The following is a 14,464-nucleotide window of genomic DNA, read 5'->3' on the forward strand; positions in this document are numbered from 1 at the left end:
TGTGGTTTGAATTGTTGTCCCCTACACTGGGCCTGTTCAAACAAAACATATTTGAGACTGCCAGATGCAAAGTCAAATATTTAGGAAAAAGGAACGCAGGCAGCACTTCTTGAATGGTATGTTCTGGAAAGTAGCTACCCTAGGAAGGATTTAGAAGGGACAAAATAGAAGCAAATCGCATAGACCTCCAGTGTGAAGCCATAGAAAATGCAATCACTGAGATGCACAAACAGGAGAGCATTGAATAGAGAGCTGATTTTGCCTTTCTGGGAGTATTCAGCAGGCTGGTACTACAATTTTAGGTGCAGGTTTTCATGTACTTTGGTAAAGACAGTAAAAATTAGCAAGGCATAGTTGGGGGAAAAAAAGCAGCATGACAAAATATCTTACTGAGAGAGCACCTGAAGAGCTCAATGGATGCAATTTATCAACAGAAAAGAGTGAAGCTAAATTCAGTGCAAAGGTTAAAAAAAAAAAAAAAAAAAGATTTGTGGCTCTTCAGTCAATAAGTGAAAAGTGTAAAAAGAATCATAGACTAGATATTAAAAATAGGAAAATTCAGATAAGCAGCAAAAGATGAACCTTTGATAATAAGAGAAATTAAATACAACTTTCCAGGGGATTGGTGGCCTCTCCCCCTCTGGATGTTTTCACTGTAAGACCAGATGATTTTTCTTAAAATGGGGTTTTGCTAATCACAAATTGATTATATTATCTAGTATCTTCATCCATTTCTGATTTTGTCTATGTCTGCAAGGTAAGAAACTGATACATTTTTCATCTGATAGCAGTTGAAGTCCTTTCCCCATACAGAGATACAAAATGATCCTGATGAATCCTTATATTTTAGAATAACCTTCATCTTCCTAAGTTTTGCTGTAGGTTTCTAAAGATACGACAAAGTGTGAGGGCCCCACTGGAACATTTCCACTGTAAAATGCTGAACCTGGTACCCAAATCAGTTGGAAAAGACTTTTCTCCCTGCATACAGCAGCCAGCCATCTGGAAAATTACTTCCTTAGAGTGAAACAGAAAAGATGACTGATGCCAAAGGACACTGCATGTCACTGAAGACTTGTCACAGGGCCCTAGTGGGTGCTGTGAGTTTCTGATAGACAGAGCAAGCACCAGGATTTGCCCCAGTATAGCTTGGGATCAGATATCTCAGGATGGGAGGTTTCAGCTGACTTCATGGGAGCTAGGAGTCAACCAACACAGTGATCATTTTTCATTCATGGTTCTGTCAGGCACAGGAACTATATTAATCATCAATACAAAGGGGTTGTATTCATTCCCTTCCTCAGTTACATCCTCTGAGACTTTCACCAAACAGAAAATCTGTGTCTAGGCTAGTATCTGTTTAGGAGGGAGTGGCTGGAAATCATAGCCTGATTTCCCTCATAATGTGGTTTCCAGAGTTGGAAAAGAAAAATGAGTCATATTTATTTCCTCTCATAGCACATCTGAATTATTTACTGCTTTCAATCAGCTGTACTTCTGCAAGGTGAGCTACATGGTGGTAAACGCAAAACGGTTCAATAGGGAGCCTTGACTTAAGCAGCCTGGATGCTAGAAACACTTGGCAATGAGCTCACAGGAGGTCTTGGATTAGCCAGAGAGGAAACAGCATTCATTTTACATATGAAGAAGACCTGAGCCCAAACTGTCTGACAGAAGACAGGGAGCGTGCTAAATGCAAAACTGATCCCAGCCGGGAGAGGGCTATCAGTAGGGTTGTATCAGTTTGCTGCAGCTGAGAATCTATATTGTGGACAACAAAGATGGCCAGCACCACAGCTTCACAATGCCAACATACCAAGCACAGGTGTGATGCCTTGGTCACAGAAGCACCCTTCTCTCCTCATGGTGTACAAACAAAATGCACCCAGCAGGAAGGACAAGATTGGAGCACAAGAAAAACATGCTGCCAAACATACTACCTGCCTCGATCTGCGTTAAGGGCACAGAACTCTATTCCTTGTTAGCTAAGGTGCCACAGTCATGGTCTGATCTGTGGATTACTGGGAGGGGAAAAGGAGAGAAAAACACTTGGAAACAGTGTAAATATAAGGACCTTTTTCACAATAGTAGCAAACCTCCGAATTCACGTTATTTATCTATAAACTTCTCAGTGGGTAAAACATACAGTGTCATAGAAGACAATCAGGATCACTGGCTCTCTCTGTAGCCATGCCTTCAGCTGATAGAAGACCGGAACAGAGCAATTAAACACTGTGCTTTGCACAGGAAAATTATATATACTGAAGCAGTCATCAGAGCTTTCCTTAAAACACACACAAGAACAACCTCCCCTTAGCTATTAAATACCCTAACTTGCAAGTATCTGCTGGTGAAACATAGCATCCAGGTTAGATCTTCTCAGCAGTCTTGCTCCAGGCATTATTTTCACAGTGTTTTCAGAGGGATGCTTACCTGTAATGAAGCTGATGGTGGAGCTGTCACAGCAGCTCAGCTCTGGGTCCCCCCAGGTCACCATGGTGACCCGGAAGTTATAATACCAAGCAGGCAACAGGTTAGCTATTCTCTGCAGAGCGAGAAAAGACAAAGAGCAGCTCAGCAGAAAATTCACCAGCACGAGACATGACTTATAAAATGAGACAATGTTTATAAACCTAGTGCCCACGCATGGCACCATTTTACTAAGGCTTTTTCTTGCTCCAGTGGTAACCTCTGTATTGTGGCATTTGGATTTATTCAAAAATCTGTGCAGTGAGACTGAACATGGTTGTTATAGCACTGCTGCTTATCCATGGGCACGTGGTCACAGGTCTACTCACGAAGGGAAACTCCCACTGAAACATGGGTTCTGCTTTTTTAATTAAATGCACTTTCAAGGCAAACCAGAAACAATGTTTTTTGACTCAGATGTCATCACTTCATAGGACTTTTTTTTTTCTTTTCAATTTTTTGAGATGTATTTAATATTGTATTATCATTTATTATAAATGAAATATGAAATATAAATGAGTTATAAATGAGACATAAATTATATATATAAATAAAAATGAGATATAAATGAAGTATAAAATACAGTGTATTTTATATTGCAATATCATTTGTGTTATTTAAGTTAAAATTCAAATACTTCCAATGCCAGCATAGGAAAAAAAATATTTAAATGAAAATCCTAATGATATTTTGTAATTCAGAATAAAAGCAAATAGGAAATAAGAACAAAAAAAAATTCATCAACTTAGGAACTGCTTTTTTCACAAATCTCTGCTGTTTGCAGTGGTATTTTTCAGATGTTATAAGGCAATCCACATACAGGGTTTGATGCTTATTCTCATTATGATTTTTAGAAACAATTATATCCAATTAACACCAGGACCTTGAAGCTGCTTGGTATTCTTTTGAAATGCTCCTGATGTAATATGGACAATACCAACATTGTTTTGATAACATTAAAATAATCTTCAGAGTAAAAAATGAATGAAGCAAATAAATGGACTGAAAGGCTGTTTCAGTTCCAACACTTCTGACCAAGTGATAACCCCTTCAGGAAATTGTTTTTTATCTAAGCTGTCAGCTTGATTTTTGATCCCCCTGTCTCCTTGCTGGGCTTGGCACTGTTGCTTCAGATTCCACTATCAGAGATATCAAGTGACTTACTGACTGTATGGAAAAATGTGGTATTGGTGGGATTCTCAAGCACTGCTAGTGAACCCAAGTAAAAGTTCAGCGATACCTACTTATATGTTAAATGCCATAACACAAGGGAAAGATCCTCCTTCTCTAATTCAGGGTAACTCTTTTAAAAAATTCAAAGGAGTTGAAAAGGCAGCCAACTTCCCTTAGCTTCCATGAACAGGATTTGCAATGGTAATGGGCAACATCGTGTCATTTTCTAATGAACCACATTTACTCTGGAAGATGGTATTATTTCGAAGATGACTTGGATCACTCAGGTATCAATCTAATTGTGCTGCGTCATGATTACAAGATATTAATTACTCCTTTGGTAAGTTATTTTTGTTTTTAATTTCCTTGGAGATTTATGTGCTAGATTTATACTCACGTACCCAATTACTGTTAAGCTGCTGTAGCTGAAATTACTACACAAATAGTATTATGCAAATGAATTACGGTAAATCACTATGGCTCTTACAAGCAGCAAAAGTTATTGCTATCCTTTTTGCATACTCATAACAACTAATTTCAGCTAAAACTGCTCACTATCCTGTGCAATGGCAAAGTCTGAATAAAACCCATTCACCTTCTCTAGAAAAATATGGAAAGTAAGATGAATATTTTTTATGGAATTTCTGTTGAATACTCAATCTTGCAAATCTTGCAAAGATTTTGTTCTAGGAAATGATCTGTGCCTAGGTGAAAAGCTGGTGTATGTCTTTGCATCTTCAAAAATATGAAGGCTTTTTTCACAAGAGCATCTCTGCAGCTATGCACTCCAGATGGCTCACTGCAAGTCCAGCTTGCAAGCTCCAAATCCATATTATCAATATTCATTATACAGGTAAGGCTTTGGACTACTCCCTCTGAGGAGATGCTGGAATTGGTTAAAGCCTTGAGTGACAAACTGACCCACAAACTGAAGCTGCCTCTGGAATTGCTGAACATGCCCATTTGTCAACAGAAGAGAAGCTCATCTTCTACCTCCTTATTCTGCTTAACTTTTAGCATCATTCAGCTGCATTCCCCTTCTAGTAAAAGTAAATGCCTCTAGCATCTTGGACATTTTCTCTACTTTGCCTGGAAAAAAAACGTTCCAGTTTTAAAGGTATGCATATGTATTCATGGGGGAAAGGCTGGACAAGGAAAAGCCCTGGTGTGCCAGCATCACATATATACGGGAAAGCAATAGTCAGTAATGGTCACTTTACCACGGAGGCAGTAAGGGAGATGGTTGCTGCAATTTCATAGTAGGTTGTCCACTCAGAGGTCATCGTTGATGGGTTGAAGTAAAACATTTCTACAACATATTTCCTGAACACGCCAAGAAAAGGTCTGTTCCAGCTCAAAACTACAGCAGTAGGTCCCAAAGGGTAAAGTGTCAGATCCTTTATTCCAGTGGGCACTATAAACCAGAAATTGTGGTTAGTAATGTTTTTTTGTTATTAACTACACTTTTAAAAAAATCTTTCATTAACCGAGTTCTGTCTGTTTCTGATTTGTTCCTGATTTGAATTCCTAACAGCTTCCTTGTTTCTTATGTCTACTTTTTCCAAAATGACTAGAGGCTTCCACTGACTTTGAAAATCAGGCTGTTTAGGAGATATTTCATGTTGAATTCTCAAAAACAAAAACATCAAAAGCCACAATACTTTGGAAGATAAAGGCCACAAGAAGAAAACAGTTTTTATGTCTATATTTCCTTCCCTGGGGAACCTAGAGGTGCTGTCATGAATTGCTATTCTTGCTTCACAGATGATGAAACTGGGAAAGAGAAGTCAAACGATTTGAAATATGTCACGTAAGGGTCAAGTTCTGCAACCCTTACTTGTCTAGAAAGCAATCATTTTTCATGACTTCAGTGAGGCTACTTAAGTACTTTGCTAGCTTTTGCAGGGGTTGCAGAACCCCAACTACTGCATGTAGGGTCAAAGTCAAGAACACCCAAATTACTTCAGCCCACGTTGTCACGTGATTGCATTTCCTTTCAAAAATCAGTTGCCATTTACTTGACCTTTTTTTTCCTTTCTATAATGTGCTAATACCCACTGAATGAAAGTGAAGGTTATGATAAATACATACAGAACTGAATACTTTTTAAAGTGCACTTTACAGTATTTCCACTTCATTGATCATTAACCATCACTGATAATTTCACACAACAGTTTGCTTTGCGTTTCTATTTTAATATCGAATTCAATATCCTGTAATGAAATGAAAACTCATACAACTGTTGTTTTACTTCAGAAAATGTCCTCTTTATAATTAGAAACCTATGACACACTTTATTTAGAAAATGATTGCCATTTCTAGTTGAATAAGAACTGTTCATGATTGTGATGAGACAGAGAAGTGGAGAAAATGAGGAAACTTATTTATTTTGGGAATATATGATTTCACTTTCCCAAATGAAAACAGAAATTTACAGATTTCTGAAGAAAATACAGGGAGAAATAAAATCCAAAGTTTTTCTAAAAATTGTTCAATGGTACAGTTTTTAATAATAAGGTTATATATTTACTAACTTACCTTTTTTGTTTGTTTGTTTTATTTACTGAACTATATCATATTATCTTTTCAAATTTTATTTGGACCTAGCTTATGTAAATACTTGAACAGATTGCCTACAACGAAAACTCTCTCACCATGTTTACTAGTCCACATATCTACTTTTATTTACTGAATTCACCTCTTAACAGGTTAGTTTTTTTTGTTTGTTTGTTTGTTTGTTTCTCTTTTTTCCTGTTTTGCTTTCTTCCCCTCATCACAGAGAAGCAGAGTGACAAATACTGAAGATCTCTAATTTTCAGCCACCTGCTCTCCCTCAAGGCAAACCATTTGTCAAAAGGAGAAGCTGGGAGACTAAGGTTAAATATTTCTCTGTAAATGTAATTCTATACTCCGGGTCTCTTTCTCTTTGCCCTTTCTCGTTACATTTTGTTAAAGTGATAACCTTAACAAAATAAATGACACTGCAGCTAAAAGATACTAAACCCTATTCTAAGTCACTCTTTAGTTAGGATCTTGATGGAATCTTGAATTACAAGCACAGGGGGAGAAGTTCTGCATGTAGGTCATGAAACCACATTCTTGAAAATGTCACTCTCATTCTTAGAGGGTTCTTTTTATCTTCAAATCTCAAAGCAGAGAACCCTGAGATCCACGGCTTAACTCAAAAAAATCAGGTTTGGTGATGGTCATAGTACTGGAGAAGATAATCCAGTTCTCTTGACTTTTAGCACCATGGCCTTCAGACTGGATCCCATTACATTCTCCATAAAGTACATTTGCTACAAATGTCTTAACAGCAATCTCATACATTTCATGAGACAGTAGGAGTGATTCCCCTCAAGAAGCGGACACTTCTCAACTGGTCACAGACTACCTGCAGCTTAAGCTGGCCACACCTAAGTGAGATGATTCCCAGCCTAAATGACAGAGCACGAGCATATATGTGGCCAAAAGTGAAGAGAGTTCCTTACATAGGGCCCTGTGTATGTGAATCCATAATTGTTCTCTAGTTAGGTTTTGTAATAATCTATTGTCGAAATATGAAATACCCGTCTCTCACCAAAGGAGCTTTTCCCCACCTTGTTAATGAGCTAGACAACACAAGAAAAACAAATATTCTCAATAAGAGTTCAGTACATTTGAAATAACCAATGTGACAATTTTGTCTGGAAAAGGAAAAGGAAAAGGAAAAGGAAAAGGAAAAGGAAAAGGAAAAGGAAAAGGAAAAGGAAAAGGAAAAGGAAAAGGAAAAGGAAAAGGAAAAGGAAAAGGAAAAGGAAAAGGAAAAGGAAAAGGAAAAGGAAAAGGAAGAAAAAAAATCAAACAGTAAATACAGGACTTACCAATAGAAAATGTAACAGGATCAGAAGGTGGTCCAACCAATGGTCCTTTCCGTAAGTAAACCACAACTTGGTACTGGGCACCAGGAACAAGATTCTCAATGAGGCTGTTACTTGAATTCACCTAATAGTGTGGGAACATATCAGATGTGAAGTATTTACTCGGTCAGTTAAAAGAATATTGAGGCTGTAGTTGAACTGCTTCAGTTAACTGAAGGCATGATGTGCCAGCGGCTAAAACCCTATTCAGTTAAGCCCAAAATGGCAAAACTCTGACAGTGGTCAGGACTGGATTTACAAACAATCTGGCTCAGAGAATCACACTTACATTGCTGTATAAGGTCAGCTGTGACACTGCAGAGCCACTTGAGCCACTCTCTCCTAGTGCCAAGTCTTATTGAAATATTCAGGCTGTATTATCCATATACAGGTGATACTACCCAGGCTAGAGTATTTAGACAGTGTATTTTCAGTAAAAGCCTGAGGTTTTTCATCAGACATCTGATTCATCTGCAGCTATGTGAACAGTCAGTATTATGGGAAATCTGTCTTCTGAATGCAAGTGTTAAATGACTGAATGCTGAAATCAGAGAGAAATTACTCTCTTTTGCCTCTTTTGCACAGCACTACAAAAACTGATGAAGAGACCTTCTGATTTTTCTTTTCTGTTTGAAACACTGGCATTCAAACTGCTGCTGTGGCACCCCAGGTATTGGCCAGACCTAGAGTAAGAGTACCTAACCAGGTGATCCCTGGTCTGATACAGTATGACAACTCTTCTGAAGAGACAGATAGGAGCTTTGAGGAAGAGACGTCATGCACTTCTTCTAGAACTGCAGGCTGATACTTCCTACTAATATTTTCTCTGCAACATTTCCACAATCACAGTCACATTTGATTTACAGTGATGCACATAAATACATCAGTGTAAACACAGGTTTAGTGAGGACTGGAATTTGTTTTTAACAGCTGCTTTCAAGAGCTAATCACTTAATTTATGCATAATTGTAGAAACAAATAGAACTCTGCACTGAATTTTGCCCCTTTTCAGCTTGTCAAGGAGAATTCAAACCAACAGCTGTTAATAATCCCAAGCATAATAATCTGATAAAATTGATAAAATTTGATTAGAGGAAGTATGAATATCTGTAGTGATAAAAAGAAACAAATAACTGTACATAGACCTTTCACCTACTTTCAGTGAACACATTTACTTTTACAGATATCTTGTTTATCCACAGATTGGCTCTAGGTGTTTGCATTTGAGTTTGTAGATGAATTCTGTAGTATTTACTTTAATCATATATGTACATACTTGCTATCCATGACTTATAATCATCTATTGTATTGTTTTGCTTCCTGATTAGATGAATGCATTTTTAATAAATGGAAGGAATATAACTCAAGGAGATTACAAACTGGTTCTGAGAAACAATTCTCAAATTGTCTTCAAAAGACACTTCCCAATGTGCAAGTGCATGGCTATTCTTAAAATAAAACAACATATTTTGACAAAGATCCATATAAAAATAGATTTTTAAAGGATGCAGAACTTTCACAGAATTTTTCTAGGTTGGAAGAGACCTCAAGGTCATCGAGTCCAACCTCCAACCTAACACTAACAGCCCTCCACTAAACCATATCCCTAAGCTATACATCTAAGCGTCTTTTGAAGACTTCCAGGGATGGTGACTCCACCACTTCCCTGGGCAGCCTGTTCCAGTGCCTCACAACCCTTTCAGTAAAGAAGTTCTTCCTAACATCTAACCTAAAACTCCCCTGGCTCAACTTAAACCCATTCCCCCTCGTCCTGTCACCAGGCACGTGGGAGAACAGGCCAACCCCCACCTCGCTACAGCCTCCCTTGAGGTACCTAAAAAGAGCGATAAGGTCACCCCTGAGCCTCCTCTTCTCCAGGCTGAACAAGCCCAGCTCCCTCAGCCGCTCCTCGTAGGACTTGTTCTCCAGGCCCTTCACCAGCTTCGTCGCCCTTCTCTGCACCCGCTCAAGCACCTCGATGTCCTTCTTGTAGCGAGGGGCCCAAAACTGAACACAGTACTCAAGGTGCGGCCTCACCAGAGCTGAGTACAGGGGGACGATCACCTCCCTAGCCCTGCTGGTCACGCTGTTCCTGATACAAGCCAGGATGCCGTTGGCCTCCTTGGCCACCTGAGCACACTGCTAGCTCATATTCAGCCGACTATCCACCATCACTCCCAGGTCCTTCTCTGCCTGGCAGCTTTCCAACCATTCCTCTCCCAGCCTGTAGCTCCGCTTGGGGTTATTGCGCCCCAGGTGCAGGACCCGGCACTTGGCCTTGTTGAACTTCATGCAGTTGACCTCAGCCCATCGGTGCAGCCTATCCAGATCCTCCTGCAGAGCTTTCCTACCCTCAAGCAGATCGACACACGCACCTAACTTGGTGTCATCTGCGAACTTACTGAGGGTGCACTCGATGCCCTCGTCCAGATCATCGATGAAGATATTAAAGAGGACCGGCCCCAGCACCGAGCCCTGGGGGACGCCACTAGTGACTGGCCTCCAACTGGACTTGGCTCCATTCACCACGACTCTTTGGGCCCGGCTATCCAGCCAGTTTCTAACCCAACGAAGCGTGCGCCAGTCCAAGCCAAGAGCAGCCAGTTTCTTGAGGAGAATGCTGTGGGAGACGGTGTCAAAAGCCTTGCTGAAGTCAAGGTAGACCACATCCACAGCCTTTCCCTCATCCACCCAGCGCGTCACTTTGTCATAGAAGGAGATCAGGTTCGTCAGGCATGACCTGCCTTTCATAAAGCCATGCTGACTGGGCCTGATCGCCTGCTTCCCCTGCAAGTGTTGCGTGATGACTCTCAGGAGGATCTGCTCCATGAGCTTCCCTGGTACTGAGGTCAAACTGACAGGCCTATAGTTTCCCGGGTCTGCCCTCCGGCCCTTCTTGTAGATGGGCGTCACGTTTGCTAGCCGCCAGTCGATTGGGACCTCCCCTGATAGCCAGGACTGTTGATAAATGATGGATAGTGGCTTGGCCAGCTCCTCTGCCAGTTCCCTCAGTACCCTTGGGTGGATCCCATCCGGCCCCATCGACTTGTGCACATCTAAGTGCCGTAGCAGGTCACCAACCAGTTCTTCATGGATAATGAGGGCCACATCCTGTTCCCCATCCCCTTCCACCAGCTCAGGGTACTGAGTATCCAGAGAACATCCGGTAAACTGTACTAAGTAATTTATCAGGCTAATCACAAAGGTGGATATTCACAGGGAGCACTGGCTCTGCTCTTCCATTCCCATGGGTGTGCTGAGCTTGCAGTACATGGCAACGCTGCAGCCATTTTCGGGCTCATCAGTCACACATGCTTAGGGAGTTAGACAGAAGTTGTCGCACTGCTCAGAAAAGCAACTTGTCAGCATCATGGGAAGGAAAGAGATGTGGACTGAAACCTCTTTCTAATTGAAGCCATGTGGCACTGATCTATCAGAATGATAGGATCTGACCTGGGGTTGCACTCACCATGGGTTCCAGGTAATATAAAACTGCCTTATTTTGGGTTTCAGGACTCCTGATCATCATAAACATGTCCCATATGGGAATTGCCCATCTAAATCACAAGTGGTCTGGATTATTATTTACTCCCCAGGTTTTAAATCTCTTTTGTGAGTGAAAAGATGACTTCTGATGAACCCTAACTTCCAGAAAGTTTAGGCTCAGGTTCTGTATTCATATGTAGGAAATCTAAGAAATAATTTATGCAAGTCAAATGATAATCATGAATGTGATAACTTTTCTTAGCAAACATGGATTGTAGCATATGCCTAAGTGTTACTATGATATTGCACCATTTCTCACTGCCACCACCATGTTTCTAAGGGTATAATATAACTCAAAAGCTTGAACAAAGAATTGGACACAGCCAGTGCAGCAGAAATACAGTTTTAACACTAACATGCTTTAGTACATGCTGTCATTCTTGTATGCTGTGCTCTGCCCTCCACTCTGTAACTCTCTTCACACTGCAAGACTGAGCATCTCCCACTGTGCTCTGCAGCCCTTAGCTTGATGGGGCCCTTGGCATTGTGATAACAAACAGCAGGATGATAAGCAATTTTTTCCTGTACTTGAACAGGCTCCACCCTCTGCCTCTTACCTCTGTGCAGTAATGTTTTTCAAGCCTTTGACTTTCCTTTTGCTTCTGACATGTCAGGGAGACCACAGACACAATTGTGCTGTTGCCACCACTCTCTTGTGAGGCTGTCCAGGATGTCAGGGCAGTAGTGGAGCTGAGCACCGTCACTGTCACGTGCTGGGGCTTTTCTGTGAGCTCTTCTATCCATTCACCTGTGGGGCCTGGGACATGCCAAAAACCATGTGTGAGCAAGCCACTCTACACATTTAAGGCACTCATGTTAAAATATCTTTCTTTCACAAGATTACTTACTACTAGGGATGAGGCTGGACTGGTGGCTGTCCATCTCCACAAAACAAAGATGGGAAACAGCCTGCAGTCACTGCCATTTCGCTTGTAGCAGAGCAGGAGATGACAAGAGAAACATAAGCATTTTGAAAATTTGATTACAGTATTCTCTGTTGCTTACTAGAAACCACCCAGCAATATCAGTTGTGCTCCAATTAAATATTTTAAAACCAGTGATATCCAAGATCCATGACAAATAAGGATAAGCACACTTTTTTTTTTCCCCCCTTCTACACGCACTAAAATACCCAAGTGCACCATGTCCCTGAAGTGTGAAAATTGAGTTCACAGAGGTTACCATAATGAAAAACCTCATTCTCCATCAGGCTATTTGAAGCACTTGTTTAAATATATATATATATATATAAAATGGCAATTTGGAAAATAACTTTAGCTAGACTTGGTCAAATTTCATGACAATTTTGAGCTTTTCTTTTCAGTTTTAAGTGGCACTTTTGACAGCTCTCTCCTTGACATTCTTCTTTTCCTCCACACAATTCTAATAGTACTTTAAGTTTATTGAGAAAATAAAACAAATGCCAGAGCAAGAATTTTGTGCAAGATCAGCCTACAATATTTGACAATCCAGACTGCCATTTGGGTCCAACAAAAATGTTGAGTAACACGAGCCAGTAATTCAACAGGATGATTCACTGACTGAAAGCTACAAGGATAAGATAAGGCTGAAGCTGTGAGCAAAATTTATTCATGAGAGCAGACGCACACCAACTCTGGCAAAAAGAAGAATTTGATCATTAGATTAGTCTCTGTGGATATGTGTGTAGCTGTTTCTATTCAGAAATTGTTTCAACATTGCCAATAAGGGAACTAAGCTCCCTTATGTCAGGGCTCCATCCTCACCAGGGCCCAAAGATGTAGTCACCATACAAGGCTAATAAAGAGGAACGGAAAACAGTTTCACCTTAAGAGTACTTGTGCACATCTCAGATTCGACATACTGTCAGTAATCCATATGAAATCTACCTAAGAGACTAAGGTTCTTGAGTTAGTCAGAATAAATAGGTTAACTGTCAAGAATCTTCATGTGTGTCTAAAAGCCCACAAACCTAACAGACGTACTTCATCAAAATAAATAAATATATAGTGTGAAAAACGAACATCCTTGTGTATTACATGTAACACAAAAATAGCCAGTACATTCCTGTTAACAACTTAATACTTTATAACCAATGAAATTCAAGTTCGTCCTTAATCTAGCAATTCATATAGCTATACTTTTTGATTAACTTTTTCTCATTTTCTGAGAGGTTGCCGTCCCTAGTTGATAAACTTCATGGAGGACACATTGAATGTTGCTTAATAGAAATAAAACACACTTTTTAAGATGGAATAATATTTGGTGTTAATAGAAATGCTACATTATTTATGTATACTTGGATTTATTTGTATACATTTATATATACATGTACTTTAATGTTTTCATATAATGAAGATGCCTACTAACTACTCCTACAGAAAATCAGAAGACAGTGAAATTACAGCACCAGAGACCCTTTCTCTCATGAGCTGCTTACATTCTTTGTCTTCCAAGCACAGTTTCTTTCAACTGTAAAGCTGTTAAAAATATAGAAGCAATAGAGGAATTCAGTTGCACGCAGTTAACCATTATGATGAATTTAAGCTTAAATAGTATTTGTAAATATTATGAGCTACTTAAGTATTAATTTAAAAAAAATGTGTTAAGTATATTTCCTTTTGATATGAGTATTTCTGCAAGCCTCAGCTACCATGTCCTGCTGCAGCATTCATGATGTAGGGGAGACACTACCCTCTTGCATGCAAAACTGTGTAGTGCTGCAAGCTGTTTTCATTTTATGGGCACTCTGTAGGCTATATTTACTCCCCCTTGTACTGCAAGACACTGTATATATGTGTTGACTGGTATACTTGTTCAGGCTACTCATTCCCTTGTTTCTGCAAAGATGACCACAGCCTTCAGAAGGACAATAGTCTGAATTCACCTACACCTGTCTCACATGTTGATCTAATCATCAATATTGATCTTAGTTTACTCAGTACTGTATTGTGATTGTGTCTTTTACTAAATCTTCAGTTGAGAAAACCTAGAATCCTATAGGGAAATAATAAATTACTACTTTTCCTCTGAATTTAGCAGGCTGAACTATTTCATCTACCTTAATTTGCCCTGTGTGCTCTCAGAGACCATTTAATTTCAGAGTTCAGTGTTTAATTGTGCAATTCCCACACTCTCGACCTGAGAAGCCCTTCGTCTGTAACACAGTACTCACAGACTCCAGGAGTAAGGTAGTTAAATATTTTCAAGAATCTCTACAACCACTGATTTAATTCTGCGAAATAAATCCTCTCTTTAGAAGATGTAAAAGGAGACTCTGTTTTGGAAGAGACTGGATTTTTCTGATACTGAGGCAGATGCCACAGCTGCTACAGTGTGTTAGTGGTCAAACTCCCTGTGCATTAATATTATGTTGGTCTGGGAGATAAAGATTAATT

At 39.8% G+C, this 14,464-nt stretch overlaps 1 protein-coding gene across 2 annotated transcripts in view; it reads right to left on the bottom strand.

Moving 5' to 3' along the window:
* PTPRO (protein tyrosine phosphatase receptor type O) overlaps nucleotides 1–14,464 on the bottom strand; it is a 159,585-nt gene that overhangs the window by 40,826 nt on the left and 104,295 nt on the right. For both annotated transcript variants that reach the window (XM_082751525.1, XM_082751526.1), the window contains 4 exons: nucleotides 11,645–11,844; nucleotides 7,506–7,626; nucleotides 4,863–5,056; nucleotides 2,434–2,545 (listed from right to left, as the gene is read on the bottom strand). In XM_082751525.1, coding sequence (XP_082607651.1) covers nucleotides 2,434–2,545; nucleotides 4,863–5,056; nucleotides 7,506–7,626; nucleotides 11,645–11,844 — 627 coding nt within the window. The remainder of the gene's footprint in view (nucleotides 1–2,433; nucleotides 2,546–4,862; nucleotides 5,057–7,505; nucleotides 7,627–11,644; nucleotides 11,845–14,464) is intronic.

The sequence above is a fragment of the Aythya marila genome, assembly GCF_965140915.1.
Source record: "Aythya marila genome assembly, chromosome: 1".
In the NCBI taxonomy this organism is placed as follows: Eukaryota; Metazoa; Chordata; class Aves; order Anseriformes; family Anatidae; genus Aythya; species Aythya marila.